We start from the raw sequence: 16,076 nt of genomic DNA on the forward strand, positions 1-16,076 counted from the left end.
AACACTTTTTCACACAGGGCCATGTAGCTTTGGATTTTTTTCTTCCTCATTAATAAAACCCTTCATTTAAAAACTGCATTTTGTGTTTACTTGTGTTATCTTTGACTAATGTTTAAATTTGTTTGATGATCTGAAACATTTAAGTGCGGAAAACATGCAAAAAAGTAAGAAATCAGGAAGGGGGCAAACACTTTTTCACACCACTGTATGTTGGGCTACTTACAACAGTAACTTAACAGTAACTTCCAAGGCCAAGGAACATTTCATACTACATTATTTTGTGGGGTTACATGTAGCTTTTCAGTGGGTGCGGTTACATGATGGCTTGTCATTCGGAATGAAATAAATCTGAATGAAATCATTTGGAATTAAAGTTTTTCCAGGTAGTTTACATGGGAAATATTCATTCCGAATGAGGGTTTACACGGGAGATCAGTTTAATCGCCTTTATTCAGGTCCGCGCAAGGTTTGGGGGCAGGGAAGGTTTCTGATTGGATAGGGGGCGGGGCGGATGTTACGTGTTTATGTTTACCGGAATAGGGGGCGGGGCGGATGTTACGTGTTTATGTTTACCGGAAGAAAACACTGTAGTCCTTGGTCCGGTTAACAAGATGCTTGACGTCGCCATTCTTAGTGCCTTTTTCGGGCTTGTTTTGCTTATATTCTTGAAGCAGCAGTACGACAACAACCTTGTTCTGCTAATGCTTCATCTGTTGAGGAGGAGAAGGGAGGTAGAAGGTCGAAGAAGGGAGATAGAAGACCGTGCTTTGGCGTATGGAAACCGGTAAGTGCAACGAGTCGCGCGCTATATACGTCATCGCGCCACAAAGGCAAGGAAACAAGCATGCACAGAAAGACCGGAATGAACTTAAAGAGGAATGAGTGTATACAAGTTTGAGAAATTCTTTCATTCGGAATTAGAAACGGAATATTCCAGCCCCTTACATCGGAATGAATTTTCAATCGCATTGGCCATTTTCATTCCGAATTAGGCGTTTACAAGGTCACTTTTAAGAGGAATGAACTTTCATTCTGAATGAAAAGGGAATTAAACTGTCCATGTAAACGCACTCAGTCTACTGGCATGGCATCATGTGTGTCGCCATCAAATTCACATTTAAGTCTCCTGGAAACATGGAAAAAATCAGCCGGAGATATTTTCCAAACTCTTGCAGCTAAGTCAGATGGATTAGCTAGATAAAACTGATCACAAGAGTAAGAGATTGAACACAGCTACCCAAATAAGGATTTTCCTTCATCACCAGTACAGATGTTGACACCCTTGACTCATACTCATTAAAAGTACATTATCTATACCAGATACTGGTTTTATCTGAGTTCTTGGCTCAACCAAAGATTTAAGTGTTTGTGTGTATATAAACTGACTTGTTATAATAAAACTTCCCTTTTTCTTTTTATTCCTCAGTGACATTGTGCTCCGCATAGAGACGACTAGCTGCTAAACAAAGAAGTAAAATGTCTACAAACAAAGGAAAAATAGTTTTATCTAAGCTCAGCATAACAGCGCAGACAAATTGGTGCAGTCATTGTTACCAAATCAAATCATTTCATACCACAAGTAATAAACAACTGCCTTTTAAATTACAGATATTTACAGTGCCTGTCTCCTAGAAAAGCACAAGTCTTTGTTGTGCCAGCGAGGAAGGGAGGTCAAAGCAAAGTCATTTATCTCTGTTGAGTTGGAAATTAACTTCTGCCTCCGAGCAATTCAACCTAGTAAGAACCCTGCTATGCCGCTGACCTCTCGGGCAACATGTGTGTGGCAAAAATAGCATGGTGGAGGGTGTATGGCTCCAGCAGATTAGCATCACATTTTTGATATGACATACATACACAAGAAAAATGAGAACATCTTCAAGCCATTTTAGTTGCAGGGTGAAGATAGGAAAGGAGAGGAGAGGAGCGGAGAGGAGCGCGGGTTATTCACAGGACAAACGGGTGCAAGAACTGGAAATTATTACAAGTGTAGAAAATCCGCGGGTATAAATCAGTAAATGTGATTTCCAATTTCATAAGTAATAAGGATCCCTGTCTGTTTACAATTCAGAATGCCGCTTCTGACGATTGGAAATGATCTCAGAAAAACCTAGACAGCATTTCTTGGTAAAAAAAAATCAATAAATAAATACAAATAAAGGATGTGTGTGCTTTCCCTTTCAAGCAAATGTAAAGCTTTGATCTTGAAACATAACATTTGGGCAGCAATTACAATTCTAGCTCCCTAAAATAGTCAAGTTCATGTCCAAAAACATGCCACTCATTTGACTTGAATACAGGCAAGACACACATTTAAGGGAAAAATAAGTGAATATCCATCTGTTTTAACTGGTTTTAGTTTTACAATTTTCTCATTTTGTATTTCCTCTGGGATTCTTTTCCATCAGTGTGCTGAAGTGCGTGAGTCTTGCACTGCCAGAAGTTATTTAGCGCCTCTGCTTCCACAAGAATAGCTTTAGGCACATATTTCTACACAGTTGTCACTGTCTAATTATATTTAAGAAAATGCTTCCCATTGCCATTCCTAATTGCTCCTGCACATGGGGGCGGATGTAAAATTTGGCATCAAGTGTTTCAATCTATATTGCTACTTTTATGTTGTTTGTAAAAAACAAAACAAAACAACATTTAAAAAAAACGATGACGATTAACGAGTAAAACACTGATACAAGCTATGAGCATAAAAAAATGTAATTAAATAATTCAAGAGGTTTTTGATTTGAGTCACAGAGACAAAAGGACTCAAACCTGAGGAAATACAGATGAGTAAGAGCTGGTATACATTACGGGTGAGAAGCAACAGAGGCCACGATACGATATTATCGCGATACTTGAGTCACGATAGAATATCGTGACATCGTTACAATATAACAATATTCAAATTCAATTACCTTTTTTGAACTGCAAATTATGTCCCCAAAGGAAATGTTTTCAACATCTGTTTTATCCAATGAGATAAAGTTTTCAATCTGATCATCTCACTTGAGTGATTTTTAATTGCAGTAACATGTATTGAGTAGACTGAAAAGGCAATTAATTATATTATATAATATTCTAGTAGGCTACCAAATGCTTAATTTGTATTTGAAATATGAATAACGATATAACAAAAAATGGGTATTTGGTGTCCGTGTGATGATACTATGATATTGCGATACAAAAATATCGCAATTCTATGCAATATTGGTGTAAACACCGTTAGAAAGCAGTGTATTGCAGCCTCTACAGAAGCGTGCAGTGTGTGTGTATCTGCACTCAGACCGGCAGGTGAGCTGGACGTCAGGTTAGCAGTAAACCATGAATGCAACAGTGTGATGTTCAGTGTGAGCTTCAGTCAGAACCACAAGGCCAGTGAAGCTATTTCAGCTGCACACAGAAAAATGGTCTAGCATGTTTTGCGTCATCTGATCAGCCTTGAAACTATTTAGAAAGAACACAAGATGAGAGTGATCATTGGTTGATCGATCAGAGCACCCATATCTGGCAGTTTTCAATTTTAAATCTTTGCTTTTCTCTGACTTTAGCTGCTTAGAGATAGCGAGCTAATTGCGGCGCAGCTAAATGTGCATCGGGGAAACTGTCATTTCTTACTGCTTTGGTTTGCTGTTACTGTTGTTGCTATGACATCCTATGTTTGAAAGCTACAGCCTGGCTCATGACTATGGAAACTGTAAATGGTGTATACCTGAAAAAAGAACCAAACTACCCATTTCAGGCAATTTTATATATATAAATGCACATGGTCACAAAGACCCAGATGATGTGGTATGATATAAACTGTTCACTATGTTTTATTCCTGGGCCAGGTCTCAACGCTTAATGATACAGTGAGGATAACTAAAAAAAAGTTTTAAGAATGTAATTACAGGGTATCGACATGAAAAAGTCGCATATTGCAGCTTTAAGACATCACGAAGTTGCTGCTGCCTTTGTGTGCTCATGCACACAACGGCTGGCAAGCCTGAAGAGATCAATTTTCTGGGCCCTGCTCTCTTTTGTGTGGCCTCAGAGATTCTGTTAGAAGGGATAATTGTTGTCTTCCATACACTCGCGCTAGCTGTAGGGACTCACCTGGAAAAGTACATGCAATACAGCGCGGAGAAATCAATACAGTGGCGCTAATTGGGCTCTCAGCAGAGAGTCAGGAAATGGCTGCAACTCGTACGCCTTTCTACAACCCGGAGAAGATAAAGAGCAAAAGATGGAATGTGAAATGAGAGACTGTGCACCTCTTAATTACCAATGGAGAAAAAAAGCTTCAGATCAAATACAAGTCTGTCCACCTAACATTCAACACTGGACGGTTGCACGTGGTCTAAAACTTTTCATTCAGGGTCTGTAGCTCTCTTTCTAATCTTCACCACACATTCTATTTTGCAACAGTATGTTGACATCGAATCTCCTGTGGTCAGGGAAAATCTTTACTCTCTTACTTTAGGCAAACAGCATAGTAATACAGTAGCTTATCTGCTCGTGCTGAAAACCGCTTCAAAGATACACATTCATACATGGCAGTCAAACAATCATTATTTTCCCTGTAGCCCTTTACAGCACGGTGAAAACTCTTATCAGCTTAAAACACCTGTTTTTTTTAACACCAAGTAAGACAAGTATCCACAGGTTAATGTAACTTCAATGTCTTACACAACAATACAGAAAAAGTGAATCCCTATAAGTAGATAAAATTAAATCGTTTTCAGTGGTGGGTGTAGACGGGGATGGCTGAGAATGTCATATAGCAACGGTAACGTGAAATCCATTAAAGCACATCTACTTATCTTATGGACATAATGCAGAACTAAGTCTTGCTATTAGTGTGCTTTCAGGTACAGGTGACACGTCTGTTACACTGAAGGGGCTTCCTTGGCATCATTTGTACTGTGGGTTCTTTAAAAGGGAAAACACAGACAAGGTACTATTCCACTGAGTCTGTCATCACGCAGATCAATGCCGCTTTAGTCAAAGGGAAAAGCCAGAGTGCGGTCTGGAGCCAATACAAACCAGGACAATCTTGCCAGAGCACAGCAGTCCTACAAATCCCTGGTTCAGATTCCTGAAAAGAGCGGCTGGTACACACCCCTGAAGGAGGACGGCTGAATCTGACTCCCGCCTTTCCTGCATCACCGAATGTCTGTGACTTATTTTTTGCTTGCAACCAGTATTCTTTTTATCCTGAAACCATTTTGTTCAATCAACACATTAACATCAACCCATAGCCACCTATATTTGTAATTAGTTTGATATCAGTGCACCAATTCATTGGCTGAACATCGGTATCGGTCGATATCCGCCATGGTGACTGCCATCGACCTAATAGCAAATAAAATGGCATTCACCCATGGCGATTGCTCATATTTTCCTATGTGTCACGTCAATTTTGCACAGGCTAAAAAAAAGAATGGTGTCCTGCTATCCCGGGCATAATAGACAACATGCTTGGGATGAACTTAAGATTTCCCCAGGGCCTCCTTCAGTAGAAAAGGACGCAGGAAACTCACTATTGATGCATCAGGGGAAGCACCCTGTCAGTTTCCTTGTAGTGCTACAGTGTGAACAACAAATCACTGTTGACATCAGCAGGAGGAGAGCTAGTTAACTTTAGCTGTTAGCTATTAGCAACCAGTGGCCTGAACTAACAGCTAACAGAGGTTGCATAGAGTTACGTTATGATGCGTTCAAGCTCTATTCTGTAAAAATGAGTATTGGGCAATGGTAAATTATAATGTTATTGTAATGTGTTCATATGTAATCTTGTAAAATTTAGTTTAGGAGACATACTGAAGCAATTTTAAAGATGTTTTTCTTGTTACAGTAGGTTACATTAAAGGCTGTTTCATAAATTTGTATGACTGAATTTGTGCTCTAACAGATAGGACTGCAGATTGATACCATCTAAAGTTTCTTCCGCGTGCCAAGCATGAACTCCTGGTTAGGATTTCTTTAGTGTTTGTTGTTCAGGAGGTTTTAACCAAGGCCTCTGTTGCTCCAAAACAAACCAGCACAAACACTGAAACTTGTGCAGTTTAGCTCGTTGTGAAGAGGCTGCTAACCAAGAAGGATGACACAAAAACGTAAAAATGCTAACAGCCCTATCTGGAGTGTTTTGTTTGTCTGTTCTGGGCTGCTGTAGAAACATAGCAATGCAACATTGCCATTTTCGTGAATGAGGACCTGCTCCCCATGTAGACATAAATGGTCTTATTTTCAAGTGATTATACACTTAGGAAAACATTTGTTTATTCATGCATTAATTCTGTTACCACCACTAGGGGTTGCGGGGCTGTTGAAGGCTATCCCAACTGTCACTGGGCAAGAGGCAGGGTACACCCTGGACAGGTCGCCAGACTATCACAGGGCTGACACATAGAGACAGACAACCATTCACACTCACATTCACACCTACGGCCAATTTAGAGTCACCAATTAACCTGCATGTCTTTGGACTGTGGGAGGAAGCCGGAGTACCCAGAGAAAACCCACGCTGACACAGGGAGAACATGCAGACTCCACACAGATGGGCCCAAGCCAAATTGTCATTTCAAGCAACAGTATCATCCCAGAATTTGTTTAAACACAAGCAGAGATTTTCCCCCCAAAAAATATAGTCTTAAAAGAACAAAAGGTTGATTCACTTTAGGAACTATCTGATTGCAGAATAGTAAACAATATATTACAAATCAGACATTTGATTCCACTTTTGTGTACTTCAGTTTTTGATACTCTGTGTTATCAAAGTATTTAAAGCTCAATATCCCGCCATATTTTGCCCATATCCATGATGGGTGTACCATGCCCTTTCCATACCAACTGTCAGAGCCCTTATGTGTAATTATTGCAGGCTACAGCATGTAGTACAATGGTGTTTAATAAATCCAAATGCTCCATACAATGCTTTGGAAGCAACGTACTGTATTTACATATGATAAGACCTGTATTGCATATAACCCTTCGCTCTTTACATCAGCAATCCCGCTTCACCGGAATAAATATAAAGGTTTTTGAAGCTGTGAAACAACCAAGAAATTGTCCGACACCCTTCATTTCCTGATTCTAAGGAAAAAGCACAGATTTAGTGTTGCTGGTGGCTGCCTCAGTGCATGCACTGTATGTTGGCGTCTATGGCTGGGATTGTTTCTCTCTTCCCCTCTCTCCCTCTCTCTCAGACTCTGAATCAGCAGGTCCCTTCGGTAAACAAGGCAGAGTGATTGTTGGATTTGCATATTCCTGAATAAATCATATTGCATTTCTGCGATAAGCAGCGCTCTACTGTTTGGTAGCTTTTCCTCCTCCTTTTCTTCCTCCTCTCTTCTTTCTACAACATTCACGCATGCTGCCACGAATTAACCCTGATCATGAGGGACCCCGGCGAGTGAGAAAGTGCTGCTCAAAATTCATGTTTTCGGTGGTAGGAAAAACCATGCCATTGGCCCCTGGTGGGGGCCCCGACTGCCAACTACGTGGATGGTTAATCAGGCCTGATAATGATGCATGCCCATGTCCGCCACCAAGGACAAGGATGGCAGCCACGCTCAGTGGTGGGAGTTGGGGGTAGAAAGCCTGGGAGGAGAGGAGGTGGAGATTAAAGAGACTGAAGCTGCAGAGAATCAGGATAGTTAAAGAGATGGAGGTGGAGAGGAGAAATAGGGAGATAAGTAGTGGAGGAGGAGTAGGACTCCCAATGATGAGTCTATGAGGGAGAAAGAAGTCTGATCCAGTGGATGAGGTTATCTAATGTGGGTGCAAATTACTATTTTGTGTGTGCATGTGTGTATATGTGTGCAGCCAGGCAGGCATATGGACATGTGTGCATATTCACATCAGTGTGTCTAATGGGGCTGGGGGATGTGGTTTCTAATATGAACACATCTACAGACTGTAGCCCCTGTTTAATTACAGCCCTGGCATGCTAAAGAAGCGACCAGGAGGAAAAAAAAAAATTCCTCCATTACAGCCGCATGTAGGCCTGAGCCTTTCCCCCATCAGTTCAGCTGATGACTGCTTTTTTTCCTTCTCCCCCTTATTCCCCTCTCTTCCTTAGGAGAATTGGGCTGGTGGTAGTTTGGCTGTGAAAAGGAAACCATCGGACGGCAGGGGCATGAATATTCCAAATGACTAATGTTGCACATGCTTATTTTTGACATATCTGGCTTCCGCAGGGAAATAAAACACTTCTAATGCAGGGGGACCATCTGTTATCTGTTGCTGGTGTTTCAGAGCAGGCGGGATCCGTGTGCACACACTCGCTCGCGCACACAAAAACACACACAGACACACACACACATACGCGCGCAGGCAGACAGATCGACACATTCTCGCACAGCGGGAGGCGTACATAGACAGCGAGACACATGCGCGCACACATGTGCTAACAGCAGAATCCGTTGGGAGCATGCACAACAGACAGGCTCTAAACTCCTATACAAATTGAACACTCCTTTTTTAATTCAGTGTGTTTGTCAAATGTGCTGTAAATCTCGAGCTGTAGGGTGACAGGGAATGCACACGCTTTTTATGCTAGCCATAAATACCCGGGCCTGTCTCCTCGCAGCAGCTGGAGCGGGATAATATGCTCGTGGTGTGAAGGGGGGAATAAACTAGCTGCATCACCTTGAAAACAAAACATGAGACACACAAACAGCCTTCTGCATCAGCCTCACATCTACACTAAGTGCATTCGCACTTAGATTTGTTTGGAACTATGGCCAAAGGAATAGATGTACGGTAAACAAAGCTCTCTCATGCATGGGTAATCTGTTTGTTATTCTCAGACAATAGCCAAGCTTCTAGGTATGCCAGAATACTTCTATTCAACAGCAGAATATTTTGAAAATTTTGGAAGGCTACATTTGCTGTAGAATCTCCTTTCAACTCCTGTGCCTGCACATATCAACACCACTGAATATGTGATGTGAAAAAGAGTCCAGAGGATTTTAAATGTCATACAGTGGTTTGTAGGGGTGTCACAATCTGGATCAGTGTATCAACTGAATAATCAACAATCCACTATCACTGATGCAAAGTCAAAACATAGATCCATCATCCTTAAGATATGCCTTTATTGTGAAATTCCCAAGGCACCTAGGAGCCAAGAAGAAGATGTGGATATTTACTCCCCTCTTGGGAATAAATCAGCAGTGTGGATTTATTTTGGATTTCAGCAAAAAGACAGGTCAACAGACACACATGACATATGCAAACAATACCTTTATGAGATTAAATACTCAGGAAACACAACATAAATGTCCAGGCACCTCACTTAGCTAGCATGTTGCTCTCGCTACACCAGCATTAGCTGCTCTGTTTAATGTGCACGCCTGCTTAAGTTGTGCTGTTCTGTCGGGAGACGCAGTAATTAAACCAACGATGAGTAAGAAACAGTACAAATATTACATGCAATTTGTGAAGCTGTGAGTTAAGGAAAAGTCTGCTAGCTGCTAGGCTAATTTCTGCAGTGTAACATGCTAAAGCTAATAATGGTTACTAGCAAAACATAATGTTTTTGTCTATGAGCCTTGACAGTTATTATTGAGCTACTTTTATACTTTAGTTAAATGCTCTTGTGTTTAAGCTATCACTTAGCCAGTTACAATTATTTCTTTCTTCTATGGCCAAAACCGTGTATCGGGCATGCGATATTTTCTGATATTGATTGCACGCCCCTGAATTATCGAATCAGAATCGTACCATGGCAGACTTCCTGATATCAGCTAATATCGTACTAGGGTCCAAGGAATTGATATCATACCATACCATGAAAAAACTAGTGATTTACACCCTTAATGGTCTGTGCTTCCAATATATTTCAAAAAATTTAAAAAAAAACAACCTAGAAATCAACTAATTTGCGTAAAAAAAATCTGATTAAGAAAGATTGTTAATAATTGCATACAGTTTTTTAAGTGATATATAATAAGGTAAAGCCACGTACGATTTGTGCATTTCTGATTTCCTACCACTGACACCAGTGGTGGTACAAAAAAAAAAGACTCAAACAGCAACCATCACCACGCCACCCAACTGCACCCATTTTTATCAGAAAGGTCTCTTTTTTTGTCTTTGAAAGTTCAGATGTCAGATTTCTTTATTGTCATTGTAAAATGATTAAAGTCAGACGGACAGACAGAAAACTTTATGTTATGAAGTAAAACTGATGTTGACAAAGTCTTCCTTAGGGGAAATAATCTGCAGTTGGAAACAAAGGTAATAAATTGCAATATATTTCATCGCATATCACAATATCGCAACACTATCGTATTGTATCGTATCGTATCGAATCATGAGGTCCTCTGGTGATTTCACCACTATTGAGGGCACACACAAACTTTGGACTGTATTATGTGGCATAGTAAAAAAGATTTGTTTAATTCCATACAATTTGTTTGAAGGAGGGATTTTCAGTGGGGGTCACAGGAGCAGTGGGGGTAGACAGGAGGGTGAGGGGGGTTTAATAACTTACCTCTGTCAGCTGCCTTCAAGTGAGGATCTTCACCCACAAGGCTGCCTGGTGCTCCATGTGTGTCTTTGATCTACAAGCACATAATGGAAGCAGAGAGAGAGAGAGAAAACAAGGTCAAAGATCTATACACTTGGAAGACCTTGGCTATCACCTGCATTAATGTATAAAGTGACAACAAACGTCTGTGTGTCTGTGTGTGTGTGTGTGTGTGTGTGTGTGTGAGACGGAGACAGTGATTGTAAAAGATCATTTCAGCTCAAGTCCATGACTCTAATATGCGCCTCCCTGCAGACATTGAAGACACTGTGCGCTTGATGTTGCAAAATACAAGGTTCCTTTCTGTGCTCTAGGAGGCTCCCAGGAGCCTTTGAAAGACAGTTTAATGATGAAAGACAACATGCCTGGATGCTAGCGTTCTGTTTTAGGTCACAGGGGAAAAACAGGCAGAGCCAAAACAATTTTAGGTCTTTAATTTTCTTTTTAAGACGCTGCATTCATTTAGAAAGATCCAAGTCACATTGCAGATCCTCACCTTGTGGAAGGTTTTAGGGGAGATAATCACTAAATCCTTGCTAGAGTAAATATTGCTGATTGCTGAGCTGTAGCGGTAAAATATTGATATACCGAATATCAAAATATTGACATGTATCTCTGGCTGGGAATCTACCTGAGGTTAGAGAAATGTGTGTTATTACAGATGTGCTATATTCTGCTGTTGACGCTTGTAGGCATTCTCTATTATAAAATTAAAAACAACAAAACAAATATGGTGCAAAACATCTTTCCGGAGTGTTCACGGTGCCGAGGAGGACTAAACATGACAGGATTCCCACATATAGGGCAGAGGAAATATGGGTCTGATTTGATGACTTGTCGCATGCTGCATGCTGTCATTTCTTCCTTCACTGGAAACCAGACTGTAAACTCAACAGTGCAAGTGAGAGGCGTCGCCAAATGCAATGTGACTCACCACCTCCGAGAACAAAAACCCGCTTAAGATCACTGTGACATCGCATGCAGTATTTGAGCTTCAGAATATTTTGACAGATTGAATACAAATGTGAAAATTGTCACACCAAAAAAAAAAAAAAAAAAAAGCATGTCACCGGGTTACTCTGTTAGAAAAATCTTTTGGAAATTATAATCCGTTAATGTTATTCCCATGAAGCTCTGTCAGATCATGTTAGACATCTGGAGGGGTATTTTATTGATCACAGAATCGGTCCATTGATCCTCGCTCTGTGTTTTTCTCCCTATAACATCAAGGTTATAGTAATTTGGTCTGCCTTACATGGAAAACACTGAGACAGCTGTTGTTGTTGTTTTTCATTAAATACAAATGCAAAATAGAAAATAAGCACAAAGTGAAGAAGTTAGATTCTCCACTCTCCATTCGCCCACAGCTCCATCATCCCTCTCCTAATGCTGGTATACAAAGGAGTCTTGTCATGCAGGTGTGTTACAAATAGAGTAAAAGATTCTTTTGACTGAGTGCCAACCAGTTTACCTTCTGTTAGTCTAATCCAAGTAACACACTTTATACTATCTTCTAATACCACAGTGCCAAATTACAAATGAATAAACACTACAAAATAAAAAGTTTGTGGAAAGAAATAAATCCTCTTACTATTCTTAATTTAAGTTCCCATCTGGACACTTTTTAGAGTATAAAAATACTCTGCTACAGTTAATTTTTTGGTTAAACATGGTTTCCCACATAAAAAGCAAAAAAAAACAACCCTGAAAAGAGGCTGGAAGCAGATCTACTCTTTCCCCCTCACTGAGATATTCTGGATCTGGCCTCATGCCACACCAACCACTGCTGCTCAATGTAGGTTTTGCTTTTAATTTCCTCCAATGCAAGCGCTAAACCAAAGTATGGATATAGATCTGGCTATGCGACACAAGCGCTAGATTGACTGGTTAAAAGAAAAATAAAACAACAACAACAACAACAAAAACGTGTGCATCAAGTTTGCTAGCATTAGCATTAGAGGAAACATCAAAGAGATTTAGCCATAACTTCATGTTTGAGCCTCAGTGGTGTTAGCTTGTAAGCTAACTGGCAGTCGCTGAGACAGCATTAGTGGTTGTGAAACATACAACAATATCTGCTATGATCGAGTTTTTGACAGATAGTGGAAGGAAACTCAGAAAAACGGCACATTCTACCATGTTTGTTATAAAACTTTCACTATGCTAATGCTAATTCTGCTCTCTGTAGTAACAAGTCCAATTTGTGTTGGAGGTTTCAGGTTTCTTTGCCTGAATTGTGTTAAAGTCTGTTTCCCTGTCTACATGTATTTCCCTATTAGACAGCAGAGACATTGTTCCACTCAAACAACGCTGGAACTGCTCCTTTCTTTAACAGTGGGCGTCCTGTGTCAGATCCTGGCTCACGGACATCCTCTTTTTTGAAATGCCGGCTACGAACTCAGGTATATGGGCTATCTGTAAATGTCTCCCCACTGATAGCGACAATCCATTTTTGGCTGGTTTCCTTATCGGAGGGAGATGTACTTTGTTGTACTAACAAGAAGATTGACAAAGACGCACACAGCAATGTTGAGCTGTAGTGCTTCTATGAAATTTAAAGTTCTTGTTATGAGACATTGTCGCCGTTTGACAAAAATAAAAGCAGCCGATACAGCGGAATCATAGCCTGAAAGTGATGTGACTGTCAGACATCAGCACCACTGTGTTCATGTAGCCTATTGGCTTTCGAATTTGTGACGTACCTAATCTATCATGCCCGGGGTTCGTTTAAGAGCATAGACATTAACCCCTTCAGTAGAGGAATGTGAAAACACCTCTGTAGACAAACTTTGTTCAGATACAAGTCAGTATTAGTCAAGGTTGGACATTTTAGGAGACAAAACCCTAGCAGAAACACATTATTGAGTGGATCTTGAAGTGGTGGACACACCACAAAGTGACAATCGCTCATCCATGCTAAATAGGTGAGGTCGGAAGCGTGCTGATGTAGTGACTACCTGCAGGGCTATTTGGTGACATGCCGTAGCTGGCCAGGTAACCATGAACTTGCTAACTGGCCCAGTTTGTACTAGCTCTAGTCAGACACTGATCATGGTAATTCCACAGGAATGAATTGATATCACTGCAAGATGCTGCCATCTTAAGTGGGACCAGGCCTTTATGCATGCTCTCTTGCACTTAGAATACTTTTACAGTATGCACTACTAAACTATGCATGTCTTTTGGACTTGCATACAGACCAACAACACATGTAAAAAGATTAAAGAAAATGTCCAGGTCAAGCAGCAACCTCCAAGGCTGAAGTCGATGCTCCAGTGCCCAAACTGCAGTTCATCTAATGGCCACTTGAGGCTGGCTCCAAAAGTGAGTCAGCCCCCACAGATGGTCATGCTAAAATGCCCAACTTTACAGCAGAAAAAAATGTCAATGCTGCCTAATGCAAAAAAAAAGGGGTTTCAATACCTAATTTCCTTGTTCATGACAACTGTACAAGGGGTGAATTTTTGTATAAGACACATGTTTAAATGTTATTAAGGCTTACTTACTTCCGGCTCCACCCTCTCATCCAAACATGGTCACTTGGGCACCAAAAATCAAAGATAAATGTCAAGCTCAAGGCTTCAAAACAGAAGTCCACAAAAAAATAGAGTGACGTCACGGTGGCTACATTTATCATTTTTTACACAGTTCCTGGTGCTGGTATGTTTGATTTTTCTTACATTTTTGATGTGATATACAAAGTCCATTTTTTGGCTCACATTGGTTTTGGTTGGCTATAAAAGTAGAAGTATCCTCCTGACAACAGTCAATGCTTACGTAGCCAGGGTAGCCTCAACAAGATAAGTCTCTGGCATGTATTGTTGGACTGTGAGAGGCAGAAATAATGGAGGCATCACTTCAAGCTCAGTCCTCTCGATCTACCTGTCTTTTCATGTCCACATCATTCTCCAGTTCTTGTTTGTGTCTGAGAAGGAAACACCGGCAGTGTAAAGCCTTCAAGCGGCTACATACGCTGCTCCAAGAAATCAGCCGGCACACGAAAACAGAGGCTTGCTCTTGAAAACTGTCTGCCTTTGAAGGATCTTTATTCTCCGTTCCCCAGCTGCAGGAGATGTGTGTAACGACTTAGACATACAATGGGTGCACCGTGGGTATTTGTCCACAGAGAGCCGGGCCCACTAAATGAAAAGAGGGGCACACATACCCAGGAAGTGCCTAATTAATTGACAAGCAGATATTTCTGAGTTTATAATCATCAAACAGACTTCATTTTGTTCCCCCACCACCATCCTCGCCAACCCATCTTCCCAGGCGACTTACTTAAGAGACTTATCTTATAAATACAGCCCTAATCAAAATAAATGACTAAAAGCTCTAAGGGAGTTGAAGGCTATACACATTTACATCAGAGGAACTGATGCAATTTAAATAGCCGCCTGTGCACCAACTTAAGGTTCAAATCACAGAGAATCCTAACTTATGTAATACTTTCAGTTTTTTTGTGTGTGTGTGTTCTTGCTCAGTTTGGCAGACCTATATTCATGACAGCCAAGTCGGAGAGACACGGCCTCCTTCTATGTGTGTGTTATGTTAATTCCCTCAGCAGCGTGCTCAGCTGGTGAGTGTGTCACATTTAACAGAATATTTTTAATATTTAATGTGTCACATGCTTTTTGTCTCTTTGAACCCAACATGTGTGTTCTCTACATTTGTGTACATCTCGGTGCTTTACTTCCTACATACTTCCTGCTCCCATTTTGCTCTCCTCTTACAGAATGCAGCTGCGGCTTATTTTTGCAGCCAGTGTCTTAGAGGCTTCTTTATGGCCGGTCAGCGATGTCTAGCTAAGGTGAAGATGGATGGATCATCAAGTTTTCCATCAGCCAAAGTTTTGATGGATATGTTTCTGCCACAGAGCCCAATACAATAGATTGCACAGAGTGTGAAGCCATATCTCAGAGTGTATAAAAGTCCAACAGCTCTCCGATACTTTAAACAGAGGCTGCTACAGCAATTTAACACTCAGGCTTCAGCTGTACTAAAGTCAAATTTAGGCTTTATGTGGAGACTGCAGTGTTCACAGCCCGACTGGAACCTCTGCAGAGGCGCAGAGTTTAATGGTTAACGTGGCAGCAGAACAATGTTTGCTGAACTCCCAGAGTCTCCTCAGCCTCGTGACACTGTTGCTAATGCAAACTGAACTTGACTGTGACATTTGTGGAAGCCTCTGCAGAGTTTAACTTTTGGACAGGAGCGCAGAGTGGAGGGTCGATGTGGACCCCGCGTAGACCTTTTGCAGAGCTCCACACTCACTACACTGACAGGTTCTCATGTTTTGTCGGTGAGGTTTGTTTTTGTTTGTCCAGCCTTGTATGACCACTCCAGGATCGACTCATCAGCGTTTTCTTACCAGGAAAATAAAGTTACTTGGTTAAAGGAGCTACAGTCAGGTCCATAATTATTTGGACAATGATACAGTTGTCGTCATTTTGGCTCTGTACACCACCACAATGGGTTTTAAATGAAACAATGAATACCTGCTTAAAGTGCAGACTCTCAGCTTTCATTTAAGGCTTTTTTCAAAAATGTAGTATGAACCGTGTAG

At 40.9% G+C, this 16,076-nt stretch overlaps 1 protein-coding gene across 1 annotated transcript in view; it reads right to left on the reverse strand.

Annotated features, from left to right (window-relative positions):
• LOC126404200 (glucosidase 2 subunit beta-like) overlaps window positions 1-16,076 on the reverse strand; it is a 190,452-nt gene that overhangs the window by 98,334 nt on the left and 76,042 nt on the right. The window contains exon 10 of the mRNA XM_050067256.1: window positions 10,475-10,544. Within this exon, the coding sequence (XP_049923213.1) occupies window positions 10,475-10,544 (70 nt within the window). The remainder of the gene's footprint in view (window positions 1-10,474; window positions 10,545-16,076) is intronic.

The sequence above is a fragment of the Epinephelus moara genome, chromosome 17 (assembly GCF_006386435.1).
Source record: "Epinephelus moara isolate mb chromosome 17, YSFRI_EMoa_1.0, whole genome shotgun sequence".
NCBI lineage: Eukaryota > Metazoa > Chordata > Actinopteri > Perciformes > Serranidae > Epinephelus > Epinephelus moara.